At 42.7% G+C, this 15467-nt stretch overlaps 2 protein-coding genes across 3 annotated transcripts in view; one reads left to right on the top strand and one right to left on the bottom strand.

Annotated features, from left to right (window-relative positions):
* Positions 1 to 4113: 4113 nt before the first annotated feature.
* RAG2 (recombination activating 2) lies at positions 4114 to 5679 on the bottom strand. The gene has a single exon (XM_075838025.1). The coding sequence runs from the start codon at positions 5677 to 5679 to the stop codon at positions 4114 to 4116; it is 1566 nt and encodes a 521-aa protein (XP_075694140.1).
* Positions 5680 to 8650: 2971 nt separating this feature from the next.
* The window catches only part of IFTAP (intraflagellar transport associated protein), a 40969-nt gene continuing 34152 nt past the window's right edge, over positions 8651 to 15467 (top strand). For both annotated transcript variants that reach the window (XM_075838026.1, XM_075838027.1), the window contains exon 1: positions 8651 to 8704. The gene's annotated coding sequence lies outside the window, so the exon portion shown is untranslated. The remainder of the gene's footprint in view (positions 8705 to 15467) is intronic.

Consider the following 15467-nt stretch of genomic DNA (forward strand, 5'->3'; position numbering starts at 1 on the left):
CGTGTATTTAATTGTGCGGGATTAATGTTGACTTGTGAAATCATGTTTCTTCTGAGACGCACACGCACCATGAAGCCGCGGTCACGTCGTATTGGCTGTTTTATTAAATCTTTGACAGAGATACAGATTATATTACACAATTTAATGCACAATAAGAAATGTCACTCGGAGTAAACATCAGGATTTGCCGGAGGAGTGAAAAAGTAGAAAGATTATGGAAAGTGAAGGATATAAAATAATAAACAGTTATAGGGATTTTTCCATTTTACACCAATAAAACTTAAAACTTAAAGGGGTTCTCCGCTCTGGACAATCCTTTCTTGTTCTCCGCTCTGGACCTTACTTCTTAGAAGAATTTCTTGACAATAAGCTGAGTAAATGAGCAAATGTACAAATCATTGTCCCAAAATGTATCCAAGCAGTTTAACAATATATTTTATAAAAGGGTAACTAAACGTTCAACAAACTTCTGACATGTCATAGTGCCATATCAGAAGTTTTGATTGGTGGGGGTCCGAGCACTGAGATCCCCACCAATCTCTACAATGAAGCGTCAGAAGGGCTCGTGTGAGCGCTCAGCCGCTTTGTTTCTGTTCGGCTTTTTCCCTAAAGCCAATATATCGGAGTACAGGCTCATAGACTTTCTATTGAGCCCGTACTCCGACACATTGATTTCTGGAAAAAGACGAACAGACACGAAGCGGCTGAGCGCTCGGACGAGCATTTCTTTGTTTTAGCAATTGGTGGGGGTCTCCGTGCTCGGACCCCCACCAGTCAAAACTTCTGACATGGCACTATGACATGTCAGAAGTTTGTTGAATGTTTAGTTACACTTTAAAGGAAAAAAACAGCAACATTATAAAAATGAAACGTTTTAGCCAATGGCTGCCTTATAGGGCCGTCTTTTTAGGTAATTTTGGAGTAATACAGGGGGGTGGGGTGATCACCCTATTGAGGCTGGAGCACAACGCCATGTATTAAAAAGAATCTGCAGCTGCCATTGATTTAGTTGCAGATATTAGGCTGAATTCCTACACAGCATTTACTTGCGTTTTTGGCGCTTTTTTGGGGGAACTAAAAGGCCATGCTGAGGTTTTTCTGTTGGATTTCGTACAAATCCGACAGAAAAAGATTTGTAGCATGCTCCATCAGGTATATGAAGGCGTTACTTACATATGGAGTCCCAATAGAGCCTGTACAGCAGCACACGGAGGCTGTGCAGCTCCATATGAAAGGAACAATACAGGCTTCGTGCACTACCATACAGGCACATAGGCTCCGTGCCAATGTGCATGAGCCCTAAGCAGAATCATTTTTTAAGAATAAATTTTTCTTGGGCAGAATTTTTTTAAACATATTTATAAGGAAGAAATTTTTGCAAACCTTTCTGCCCAGTCAAAATGGAGAACATCTTGCCTGGATCTGAGGTCAGTGGTTACTATCTCTTGGATCCTAAAAAATATAAATAATATTGAAATATATATATCTCATACTGTTATTATGGAACTTGTTGCTCTACCATTGAATGTGCTGGTTGGTAAAAAGCACCCTCAATATATGGTGATGAAACGGTTTCGGGTTGGTATGGAGCAAATAATACTGCACTGTATTACTCAGAAGAATATATCTAAAATAGGAGCAACAATGAGACACTTCTTTGCATCAAGAAATGGAGGACATGACGTGCTCCAAATTTATTATTATTACCTTTTATACTTTAGAAGTGTCTTGAAAAAGGGTCGTATCTATATGGAGTAGTAAAATTGGCCGTATTTTTTAAAGATGTGTGATATTTTCTGGCACAGGAATCATGAAGTGGTGGAAGCAAGAGAAAAGTCTTTAACATGCCTAGCGGGTTGTCCAAATATATTATGCCACATGCTCCATTTTGATAAATTTGGCGCAATTTGCACCTATTTCGACCACTTCAGGCACCCTACAACTCTATAGATAAATCTCTACAACATCAGCTATCAAAACTTGCAATTGTGTGCTGGATCAAATCTGGTAACGGCCCTTAGGCAAGAGATTTGGTAGGGGCTCCCCACCTTTAAAGAGACCCCACAGCAATCTAGTGTATATAACGGGCAGCCAGGCAAATGAGACATCAGAGCTTCATGAAAGGAAAGGGTTGGAGAGAAATTGTGGGTGGAGGCCCTTAGGTTATGGAAACTCATCGGTATTTGTCCTTTTTACCCACCCTATAATTTGGCCCTGGTGGCGTGACGGCTGTACTCCAAACAAGTCAATATAAGCTGATTATGTCGCACAACAGTTCCTTTGACTTCTATTGGAATAAAAATAAATTTGTAGGGTTTGAGTTAATTTACACTCGGACATTGCACTGCACTAGCACTTGCATTCCTTCCAAAAGTTTATTATTGTGTCATTAAAACGGTGCACAGCCCTCCATGTGCAATGCAGTAATTTTTTACGCCATTTTTCCAAAGAAAAATATAACGTGTTTTGTGTTGCCTGACAGGTGTACAGAATGCAGACTGCCACAAGCTAAGTAAATATTTCAGCATAGAAAAATCTGCCCTCAGGCCCCATGCACACGACTGTAAAAAATCTCTGTAATTGTGGACCGTAACACGGTCCGCAATTACGGACCCATTCAGTTCTATTGGCCGCCGACTCCTTTCGGTATCACTACGGGTAGGTGTCCGTGCCGTAGAACTGTACTGCAAAAGATAGAACATGTCCTATCTTTTGCGTTTTACGGGCCGTGCTTTCATACTTTGTATGGGAGCACGGGACGAAAATCCGGGCAGCTGTCCGCAGCCGGCGGCGGCTGGCCGTGCCCGCAATCGCGGCCCATGATTACGAGCAGGGCCGTGTGCATGAGGCCTTAGAGGGTATGTTCATCCTAGCAAACAATTATTATTATTGCTCCAATGCATCTAAAATAAAAATGAAAGAACTTTGCATGTAGTCTGCATTAAAAAATTCTTACCATTTGAGGCTTAAAGAGGCTCTGTCACCAGATTTTGCAACCCCTATCTGCTATTGCAGCAGATCGGCGCTGCAATGTAGATTAGAGTAACGTTTTTATTTTTAAAAAACTAGCATTTTTGGCCAAGTTATGACCATTTTTGTATTTATGCAAATGAGGCTTGCAAAAGTACAACTGGGCGTGTTGAAAAGTAAAAGTCCAACTGGGCGTGTATTATGTGCGTACATCGGGGCGTGTTTACTACTATTACTAGCTGGGCGTTCTGATGAGAAGTATCATCCACTTCTCTTCACAACGCCCAGCTTCTGGCAGTGCAGATCTGTGACGTCACTCACAGGTCCTGCATCGTGTCGGCACCAGAGGCTACAGTTGATTCTGCAGCAGCATCAGCGTTTGCAGGTAAGTAGCTACATCGATTTACCTGAAAACGCCGATGCTGCTGCAGAATCATCTGTAGCCTCTGGTGCCGATGTGTCCTCGCTCGTCTGACACGATGCAGGACCTGTGAGTGACGTCACAGCGTGATCTCTCGAGAACACGGCTGTGTCTGCACTGCCAGAAGCTGGGCGTTCTGAAGAGAAGTGGATGATACTTCTCGTCAGAACGCCCAGCTAGTAAAAGTAGTAAACACGCCCCGATGTACGCACATAATACACGCCCAGTTGTACTTTTACTTTTCAACACACCCAGTTGTACTTTTGCAAGCCTCATTTGCATAAATACAAAAATGGTCATGACTTGGCCAAAAATGCTCGTTTTTTAAAAATAAAAACGTTACTGTAATCTACATTGCAGCGCCGATCTGCTGCAATAGCAGATAGGGGTTGCAAAATGTGGTGACAGAGCCTCTTTAAGCTGCTATGGGGGGGTCTATGCGTCTCTATGGTTACAGACTACAAACAAACCCTGTGTAGTCTGATTCTGCAGTCATACTCCCCTTCATCTGCTCCCTATCTCTTGCTAATCTATGAATTGTAGGTTAGAAAGATGTAGGGGACAGATATAAGGGAGTATGACTGTAGGATCAGACAACGCAGGGTTTGTTTGTTGTCTGTTGCCATGGAGACAAATCGGACTGCATGGATTCTGCAGGCACAAAATTGTAGTATATTTTTAATGACTATTTGGCAAGTAACAAAACATTGTAAACTAGTATTTTACTCAAACAAGCGTCTGAGGAAAGACTTTTTTGCTGGTGACATTCTGCTGAAAGATGGTTTTCGACCTACTCGCTTTATTGATGGTTTCATAACAGGTGTCATCTTCCTTGGTGTCTCCAGACCCCTTTCCAATTTAATATGTTCATTGCAGAAATACTTTATGTGGTTTTCGGACAGATTGATCAACATATTTTCTGAGAGATCCATACATTGGGCATGGACCCAGTGTCCACCTTCGCGGGAGCAATAGATCATGGCTGGTTTGTTAAGTTCTGTCGAATAAAAAGGGACCCATGTGTTAATATCCAGATTACAGTCAGAGCAGCATGTGATCCAGTAACCAGTTTCAGACTCATCCTCTTCATCTTCCTCGTTGTATATGTCTCCATCAGAAATGATCCCATCGCCGTTGAACATGAACTCCTCTGAGTCTTCAAGAGGCATGGAGTCTTCTTGGTCTTCAAGAGATCCTTGACTACATGACTGAGTCATCAGATTGTCCTCTTCTCCATGACTGAGTAGGTAGAAATAAAAGCTACTATCTGAATTTTGGTTCTTATTGTCTCCTGGGATGCCCAAAAGTACATTTCCATGACCCATATCTGCTCCAAACCAAGTCTTGCTGTGCTTTATTTCCCCTGTCCATTCAGGAGCTTCTAATTTTTTAAAGTCAATGTTGTCGTTACTTATAAAAACTTTGTGACAAGTCATCTGCTTCTGACTATCGGACTCATAGCCACCAACAATGAAAAACTCATCTGGACAGGTATTGGTTATAATAGAACTTGAAAAAGAGAGGTGACATTGTAGAACATTGCAAGATAGGGCTGGACTTCCGAGAAGGAGATCCACATTAATCTTGTAGATGTTTGGGGACCTAATATTACTTTCGAGTGAGTGTCCACCAATTATGTAGACGGTATCATTCCGGGATATTGACACATGAAAGGAAACTCCATCTTCAAGTTCCTTTATAGTGTGCATGGTAGAACAACCAAATTGGAGGTCGATGAGGTAGACGAATGGTTGACAGTCAACAACACTATTCCAGTTTTCTGTAGTCCTTTGATTGAAGGGCACATAAGACCTTCCACCAAATATCACAACTGCCTTTTTGCCTCTGCTGTGGACCACATTGATGGAATGACCATACCTTGCTTCTGGAATATCCCCGACTAAATCCTTTTCAGAACAGCACAGTATTATTTTTTTGGTGACTGGCGTAGCCATGGACATGATATAGAGTTTTTGAGAAACCTCATTATTTGGAGTCTTCCCTCCGTGGATGAGATATTGGATGACTTCACCATCTGAACTATCAGAGAGACTGGTTGATGCTGGATGCCTCAACGGGGGGAGGTAACAAGATTCATTGGTGAAAGTGGTGGGACGGAGTTTCAGCTCATTGTTTTTAAGATCCACCAGGAACACACCTGTGGGGCAGGAACGTTTTGGCCATCCTTTCTGTCCAAAGAAGAAAACATGTCTTCCGAACCGAAACAAGGAAAATCCTGGCTGGATCAGAGATGTATTATTTGAAGCGACTAACGTCTGGAGGGTCATCACGCCTGCAGAAGACAATATAAAGTTTTTCATTACACTCATGGGTCATTGCTGATGACATCATTGACTAAACTCTGGGTCACTGCTTTGGATGGTTTATCATGACATCATTAGGACCTGCATAACGTGGAGTCATAAACTGTTATGCCATCCGTGTCAATAAATGCTCCCTATTTAGGTCAGTAGGTATTTCTTTATACATATGACCAGGTGATTCATGTGGGTCCAAGGACTCAATAAACACACAGTGAAGACTGGATATCTCCATAATATGGATCCTTACATAACTCATATTTTGGAGGTAAGAGATTAACCCACGTCCAGGCAACAATTGTCCTGAAGTTGACAATGAAAAAACATTCAACAACAGTTGGTGTAAAGCTGGGTTCATACTGATCATTTGTGTTGCGTTTTTACCTTGCGTTTTTATTTGTTTTGTTTGATGAACTCTTATTGAGAAACATGGGAGGTTATCTACCAAAACAAAAAAAAACGCGTAAAAACGCAAAGATAGGGCCGGCCTATCCTTCGAGGAAATTCTAATTACCGTTGCTTCCCCATATAAATTCCGGTTCTCAAATAAATTCCACGGTTCTCAAGATTTCTACTTGTCATTTAATAGGAACCCTCATTGTTTTCTCCCGGGGATAAAAATCTGCCCTGGTCATATGATAGATACACAGGTGCAGAGCTCGTTACAAGACACAGCTCTGAATCAGGGGCATACGCAAGGGGGGTTTACCCGGTTAAATCCCCCCTTGCGCCCCTTTGAAATGTATCTGTGTCCTCAGTATCGTGGGAATGGGGTTAGGTGAGTATTTTATAATTTTTCATTTGGGGACACTGAGGAAGGCATTTTAACTGTGTGGGGGCACTATCACTGTGTAGGGGAAGGAAGGGGCCATATTACTATGAAGAGGGCAGTAATATTGCACTATCTCTGTGTAGGGGCAGTAAGGGGGCAGTATCACTGTGAGGAGTGCAATAAAGGGGCATTATCACTGTGAAGAGGGCAGTAAAGGGGCATTATCACTGTGAGGAGGGCAGTAAAGGGGCATTATCACTGTCAGTAAGACCCTAAAGGACACTGTCATTGTGTAGGGGCAGTAAGGAGGCCCTATTAATATGAAGAGGGCTCTAAAGGGGCGCTATTATTGTGTTGGGGCAGTAAGGGGGCACTAAAGGGGAACTATCACTGTGTAGGGACAGTAAGGGGTCACTATCACTGTGGGGAGGGCACTAAAGGAGCACTATTACTGTAAGGATGACAGTAAAGGGGCACTATTACTGTGAGGGCATTATCACTGTGTAGGAGCAGTAAGGGGGCACTATTACTATGAGGAGGGCAATAATGGGGAACTATCACTGTGTTGGGACATTAAAGGGGCACTATCACTGTGAGAAGGGCAGTAAATGACACTATTTTTGTGAGGGTGGCGAAAAAGGGGCACTATGACTGTGAGGAGGTCAGTAAAGGGGCACTATGACTGTGAGGAGGTCAGTAAAGGAGCACTATTACTGTGAGGAGTGCAGTAAATGGCACTATTTTTGTGAAGAGGTCAGTAAAGGAGCACTTTCACTGTAATGAGGGCAGAAAAGGAGCACTATTACTGTAAAGAGGGCAGCGGAGGGGTACTATTACTGAGGAGGGCAGTAAGGAGGCATAAGCCCTTTTGTTGTTCAGCTTACAGGATTTTCCCACCCACCAAAATCGGTAGCTATATAAACTGTATTATTTAGAGGCTGTGTAGAGTATAGCAGACTCTGCTGGAAGGAGGAAGACTATTACTATGTGGGGGCACTATTACTGTGTGCGGCTACAAAGGTGGGGGCGGCACTGTAAGGACGCATGCACCCTGCTGTACCCCTAATCACGGTCCAGGATTACGGCACGGCCGGCCGCTGACAGCCCGCATTTCCAGCCCGTGCTCCCATATAAAGTAAGGGAGCACGGTCCGTAAAAAGCAAAAGATAGGACATGTCCTATCTTTTGCGGAGGCTATCTACGGCCCGGACACCTTCCCGGTCAATAGAAATGAATGGCTCCATAATTGCGGACCGTAATTACGGTCCGCAATTACAGCCAAATTCTACGGTCGTGTGCATGGGGCTTCACTGTGTGGAGGCGCTAAGGAGAGTCTTTATCCCTGAACACCGGCAGCCACGTCCTCTGCTCAGCAAAGTCTGCTGTACTGTACAGCCTGGGGGAGAACATTACTGACTACTACTACTGTAAGTGTTCTCTCCTGGCACAGCAGCGCTAGGATAGGCAGGACAGACTGTACAGTACAGCAGGCTTTGCTAAACCGATAATGTGACTGCCGGTGCTTTGAAAGAAAGCATCCCAGTCCCCCCTTGAGAAGATCCTGCGTACGCCACTGTCTATGATAACTGTAACGAGCCGTGCACCTGTGTGTCCATCACATGACCAGGACAGATTTTTATCCAGCGCAAGTAAACAATGAAGGTTCCTATTAAATAAAACAGCAAGCAGAGGTATTGAAAACCGTGAGAAATTAATACAGAGAGGATAAGGGAAAATTGTATAACTTTTCAGTGTTACATTTATTTGCTGAATCTGTAATAGCGCTTTTAATAACATAATTTGTAACTGGTGCGGCATGCTGGGACTTATAGTACCACAGGTCGTTCTACATGTCACAAAACGGTGGCCATAATTGAATGTAATGAAGATTTTATGGTAAATCATTATTATGGATCTATTATGGTAAATCATCATTATGGGATCAGTTTTTTTGCAGGTTACAGCTAATAATACTAATACTGCGTCTTGCCAGCACAGAACGGGTTAACCCACCCAGGCGTTGCCTAGCAACAGTTACACGCGTACACAACGTTCTAGATCGGAGCTATGAACGCAATGCTTTCTGGGAGATGTAGTATTTTTCTCTCCTATTTGCGAGCGCTGTATGTACACATGAACTACATTTCCCATCAGTCGTTTCCTTCCCTACGGAAGGTATCGCCTCCATGTTGCTTTCTTGCTGTATGGTGGGAAGCTCAGGTATGTTGTCTCTGTAGCTGGGGCGTGTCTTGAGGCAGTTTCAGGGCTTGCTGGAACCTTTAGTGCTTGCTTCCAGTATTACGGGCTTCGTTCACTGGGGCCGTTTGCTGCAGTCTATTATTATAGTATTTAGCTATTTTTGCTATCAAATGTCTGTTGTATTATTGTATGTAACGCAGTGTTCTGTATTGCAGCTGTGAATTTAACCCCTTAATACCAAGCAATTTTTTTAAAAGTTTTTCCATCGTCGCATTCAAAGAGATGTAACTTTTTTAATTTTCCGTCGACATAGCTGTATAAGGACTTGTTTTTTGTGGGACAAGTTGTATTTTTTAGTAGCACCGTTTTGGGGTATATATAATTTATTGATTTACTTTTATAAACTTTTTTGGTCGGGTGATAGGGAAAAAAGGGAAACTTCGCCACTTTTTTGTGTCCAAAATTTACGCTGTTTACTGTGTGGTATAAATAACATAATGACTTTATTCAGCAGGGCGTTACGATTGCGGAAATACTAAATTAAAGCTGGATTCACACAGAGTTTTTCGACAAGTTTTTTGACGCGGAAACCGCGCCGCAAAACGTGTCAAAAAACGGCCAAAAATGCCTCCCATTGATTCGAATGGGAAGCGGAGGCGGTTTTTTTCCCACGAGCGGAAAAACCGGCTCGCGGGAAAAAGAAGGGACATGCCCTATCTTCGGGCGTTTACGCCTCTGACCTCTCATTGACATCAATGGGAGGCAGAGAAAGCGTATTTCGTGGCGTTTTATGCTCGCGGCGCTCAATGGCCACGGGGGAAAAACGCAGCAAAAATCTGCCTCTAAATTCCAAACGGAATTTTGAGGCAGATTTTCCTCCTGCTAAAAACTCAGTGTGAACCCGGCCTTATAGGTAGACGGTTTCCTGCAGTCCTATGTAAGGCTACATATCACATAGATAACACATCGTCAAATCACCAATTGGCCATACTACTACCCCTGATAGCTGTGCCCCTACTACTACAACTATGGACAGGAGGAACTTCGCTACTACCACCCCTCACAGGCGCAGTGCTGTTACTACCACTTCTGACGGCCGTGACCCTACTATTACCATCCCTGACAGCGTGCGGTCCAGCTAATACCACCACGACAGCCACAGCCCTGTTATCACCGCCCCCGACAGCCGCGGCCCTGTTACTACCGCCCCCGACAGGCGTAGTGCTGTTACTACCACTTCTGACAGCCGTAACCCTACTATTACCATCCCTGACAGCGTGCGGTCCAGCTAATACCACCCCGACGGCCACAGCCCTGTCACCTCTGCCCCCGACAGCCACAGCCCTGTCACCACTGCCCCCGACAGCCACAGCCCTGTCACCACTGCCCCCGACAGCCACAGCCCTGTCACCACTGCCCCCGACAGCCACAGCCCTGTCACCACTGCCCCCGACAGCCACAGCCCTGTCACCACTGCCCCCGACAGCCACAGCCCTGTCACCACTGCCGACGACAGCCGTGGCCTTACTATTGCCGCTCCCTGGACAACCGTGGCTCTGCTATTATGGCCCTGACACTCTGCTTTGCCACTAGATGATACAAATATTTGCCCCCCTTCATGTATTACAGATTTCCCAGTCCTTCCCATTAATGTTGCCGGCAGCCACCACCTTCCCAATAAAACCCTGTCATTTCATATATATTGATCTTCTATACGGTACCGGCGATTGAGGCGTTATAGCGGATTATTTAATGTATTCCCGACTAATTGCCTATTTGCTCCGTCCTCTGCCGTAACGTTAAATAGCCGCGTGCGGAGCAGAGGACGGGGAACAGCTGAGCTGATGTTCATGTTTTATGTGAATTGTTATCGCATCAATAATTTATCGCGCACAATTTACTGTGTTAGTAAAATAAATCCCCAGAAATAATGGTTAAGCCGGAGCGGAGAGGTCAGGGGGACGCTACACGGCCGGGTTCATGTCTGTATCGAGGTCCTAAATAATGCACGGCGCTTCTTTTATTTACGTTGCTCCGCCATTCCGAAAATATAGCTGGTTGTGAGACAAAACAAGTCTGTGCAACACTGTCAACTTCCTAATATATTATGAGCTCCAATTCTTCTCCCTGTTCAAGATCTCTGCTTCCTTTCTGTGAATAGGAAACATTCTTGTTTCAATCCAGTGGCTGGAAGCCTGTACAGACCTATTGCTTCTCACAGCTGAGGGTTTGTTACAATTGTATCCAGTCTAAACAAATGACCTGTGTTCTAAATAGATCAGCAACAAAAATCGCTCTACTTTCCTGATAGTTTGCTACAATGTATCAGTGCAGGAAAAAATTATCAGTCTGGAGTACACAGAGGATTGTCTTGACACTTGACAGGATACAATTGTAGCAAACTCTGGGAGTAGTATTACATGTGTACAGGTTTTCAGCCATTGTAACAAAAATGTTTCCATTCAAAGAAAGCAAGCAGAATGGAGAAAAATTGAAACACAAAGTCTATTAAAAATTTGCAGAACTTTCTACCATAAAGCCCCTTTAAAAAGGATTTTTCTTCCCAAAAATCCTTCCTCCGTGTCTTTCTACATCTGTTCCTGGGAAAGCTGGGTGATATCCAATATGGCTGATATTACAGCTCCCACAGGGGCTTCCACCCAGCTTTTCTAAAGTCCTGAATGTTATACTCCATACAGCCCCCCTTCTCCCCACACTTCTGTATTGCTGGGAAAGCAGGATGACGTCTATTTGCACAATTCTGTAACAATTACACAGCAGAGACAGAAACGTGTCTTAAAGGGAAGCTCCACCTGTTAACTCTTATATTCCAGAATTGCATTACTACCAGACATGACCCACAAGTAGTCACTGAGGTTTAGAGGGGCGATCTGAGCTCTAGAATCCCTTATTTTCCATACATGAAGCAAATATTACTCACCTGGTAATGTGCTCCCCTCTGTATCGTCTTTCAGCAATATACTGAATGTATGAGGAGCTGCTTGTATAAAGTCACACTCAGCAGATGTGCCCCTCACCCCAGTGTGATGTGGGTAACCGTCCGTGACCGCTTTACTCCCACCTTACACTCTTCTCTTAACCCGTTCTTCAACTAGAAACTGTCACAGTAAAAAAAAATAGCAAAAAAACAACAACAAAAAAACTGTAAAATAAAAAACAAATAAGAAAACAAACATAAAAAACAAAAACAAATAAAATAACAAAAAACACTAACAGAAAAAACAAACAAATAAAAAAAAACACACTAGAAAAAAACCAACAATATATAAACAAAAAACCCAATTAAACAAAAACAAACAAAATAAAACCAGAAATAAAAAAAACAAAATAAAAACAAAAAAACACACTAAAGCAAAAAACAAACAACAAAATAAAAGCGGAAAAAGGCATAAAAATCAATTATACATTTTAACATTCTTAAATATTTTATTGTACTTTTTACCAGACAGCAGAACCTTCCACTTTCAGAGACTCATGGGAAAGGGGTCCAGAACGTACAATTTTTTTTTTTAATGGCTTATATTATATATACTAGTATACAGTCATTCCTAATTATGTGCTTGGTCTTCACTGCACAAAGCCTGCAGTGTTCTTACCGCAATAGCATGTAATGGTCCAGCGTATAATCCAGTAATATACAGCCGACATCCCGCTGCAACGGCCGGATTTGGAGATTGGAGAACTCCAATTCCGGCCATTTAACCCCTTTAGTTGCCCTTTGTCACCCCATCGGCTCCCAGCGCCGAGATCGGCACGGCCTAATAGATTACCTGTCAGTTTATTACCGGCAATAATGCTTTGCAATACTGAGTGTACCAAAACATTATAGAAGCAATCAAATAATCGCATTGTGAAGTCCCCTATGGGACCAAATATATTTAAAGAGGCTCTGTCACCAGATTTTGCAGCCCCTATCTGCTATTGCAGCAGATCGGCGCTGCAATGTAGATTACAGTAACGGTTTTATTTTTAAAAAAAGAGCATTTTTGGCCAAGTTATGACCATTTTTGTAGTTATGCAAATGAGGCTTGCAAAAGTCCAAGTGGGTGTGTTTAAAAGTAAAAGTCCAAGTGGGCGTGTATTAGGTGCGTACATCGGGGCGTTTTTAATACTTTCACTAGCTGGGTGTTCTGATGAGAAGTAACATCCTCTTCTCTTCAGAACGCCCAGCTTCTGACAGTGCAGATCTGTGACGTCACTCACAGGTCCTGCATCGTGACGGCCACATCGGCACCAGAGGCTACAGTTGATTCTGCAGCAGCATCAGCGTTTGCAGGTAAGATCAGATCTGTGACGTCACTCACAGGTCCTGCATCGTGACGGCCACATCGGCACCAGAGGCTACAGTTGATTCTGCAGCAGCATCAGCGTTTGCAGGTAAGATCGACTTACCTGCAAACGCTGATGCTGCTGCAGAATCAACTGTAGCCTCTGGTGCCGATGTGGTCGTCACGATGCAGGACCTGTGAGTGACGTCACAGATCTGCACTGTCAGAAGCTGGGCGTTCTGAAGAGAAGAGGATGTTACTTCTCTTCAGAGCGCCCAGCTAGTGAAAGTATTAAAAACGCCCCGATGTACGCACATAATACACGCCCAGTTGGACTTTTGCAAGCCTCATTTGCATAACTACAAAAATGGTCATAACTTGGCCAAAAATGCTCGTTTTTTAAAAATAAAAACGTTACTGTAATCTACATTGCAGCGCCTATCTGCTGCAATAGCAGATAGGGGTTGCAAAATCTGGTGACAGAGCCTCTTTAAACAAAATAAAGTTAAATAAAAGGTTTATTGAAAAAAAGGGTCTGATTTAAAATATATATAAAATAATTTATTTTCCAGAAAAAATATTTTATTGTGCAAAAAAAAATAAAATCCTATACATATTTGGTATCGGCGCAACTGGAATGAGCTGTATAAGAAAGTTAATGGTAAACAACTTAAAGTAAAAAAAAATATTTTTTTTTTTTTTTTTTTAATTTCACCCCCAACTCAAAAAAACTTTTCCTAACCTCATGGAATATGGCAACGTAAAGACATTTTTTCCCATTTATTGTTCAATAGTAGTAAAACTTAAAGGGGTTTTCCAGGACGAATAAAGTAATTCCCAGTTAACTCAACATCTAAAACCAATGCAGTTTGTAATATACTTGCGTTTCCATGGTTGTTCCTTATGCCGTATCTCGCATGCGGTCACGTGATGCGTCGCCCACAGTAAATCAGAACTTCCACTGCTGCCACATACCCCGCTTCTTTGACTCTGAGCATGCGTAGTTGATACACAAACTCTGTTCACCACGCATGCTCGATCCTCTGCTCTCACAGCGCCTGCGCGAATTTTCCCCCCCCCTCAGCCTTTGCTGAATTCCCATTTGCGCTAGGCATCATGGGATTTGTATGCTATGACAGTACAGGAAACAGGCGAGTAGCGGTAGTACCTGATGCAAACAAACCGGAGATCGGCCACATCATTCTTAGGCCCTGTTCACACTGAGTTTTTTTGCAAGCAGAAAATTCTGCCTCAAAATTCCGTCTGGAATTTTGAGGCAGATTTTGATCTGCCTGCAGGCCGTTTGCGGCGTTTTTCTCCCGCGGCTGTAGAGCGCTTCGGGCAATAACGCAGCGAATAACGCTTTCTCTGCCTCTTCTTGATGTCAATGGGAGGTCAGAGACATAAACGCCCGAAGATAGGGCATGTTGCTTCTTTACCCTGCGAGCCGGTTTTACCGCTCGTGGGAAAAAAACGCCTCCGCCTCCCATTGAAATCAAATGGGAGGCTTTTTCGGCCGTTTTTTGGCGTGTTTTCCGAGTCAAAAAGCTCAGTGTGAACATGGCCTAAAAGTGAGTAAAATGAATGAAAAAAAAAAAAAGCTGGGCAGCATAGTTAAACCGAACCTAAGAGGGATATCTAAAAAAAAATTAATTAAAAAACGGTTATCGGAAAGCCACTTTTAAAAATTTTTTACTCCTAATTGGTATCGCTGTAATCCTACCGTCCCATAGAAAAAAGTTATTTATGCCGCATGATAAACGGTGTAAATAGTTTTAAAAAAAATAAAGGGAAGGCTTTTTTCCATTTCCCTTTAAAAGTTAATCAGAAAGTTATATGTACCCCAAAATGTTGTCATTGGAAACATTCAAGTCGTCCCTCAAAAAACAAGCCCTCATACGGCTTAATCGACAGAAAAAAACCCCTATGACTTATGGTTACGTGGTGATGAAAAAAATTCCTACGGTCCACAATGCCAAAATCGTCTCGGCCCCTTAAAATCTTTTATGTAAATTTGACATTTCGAGCAGTTTCAAAAATGTACAATTTTTTTTAATTTTTTTTTTTTAAATATTCTCCAAGATAAATAATTTTCCATTAAAAATCGCTGTAATTATAGCAAATATCTCTGCCTCTTCATCATTTTCCGACTATGGTTTTGATTAATGATTCGTAGGTTTGAGGGTTTTTGCCAAATCTTGGCCTGTAATGAATCTTCACAATAATCTTTCTAGAAATGTTTATTTTTTTGTGTCCCTTTTTGCTTCGTTTTTCTACTTTCTGTGCTCATGTAGTGACGAACCATAAACCGCCGTGTTCTGGAGACTGGAAAACAAAAGACAATATTTCCTTTTCTCAAACACCAGAATTTGCATATAAACCACCAAGTCGATGTGGTTAGTGCAGTCTGAGCCCCTTGGGACACTAAACCCTGCTCTAGTGTTGGAGCAAGCAACTACTTCTTGTTGTTTTTAAGGATAGATTTGTGGGGCTTC

Source organism: Rhinoderma darwinii, chromosome 9 (assembly GCF_050947455.1).
Source record: "Rhinoderma darwinii isolate aRhiDar2 chromosome 9, aRhiDar2.hap1, whole genome shotgun sequence".
NCBI classification, from domain to species: domain Eukaryota; kingdom Metazoa; phylum Chordata; class Amphibia; order Anura; family Rhinodermatidae; genus Rhinoderma; species Rhinoderma darwinii.

Coding starts and splice junctions, on each gene's coding strand:
- RAG2 (XM_075838025.1), bottom strand. CDS start 5,679: ATGACCCTCCAGACGTTAGTCGCTTCAAATAATACATCTCTGATCCAG.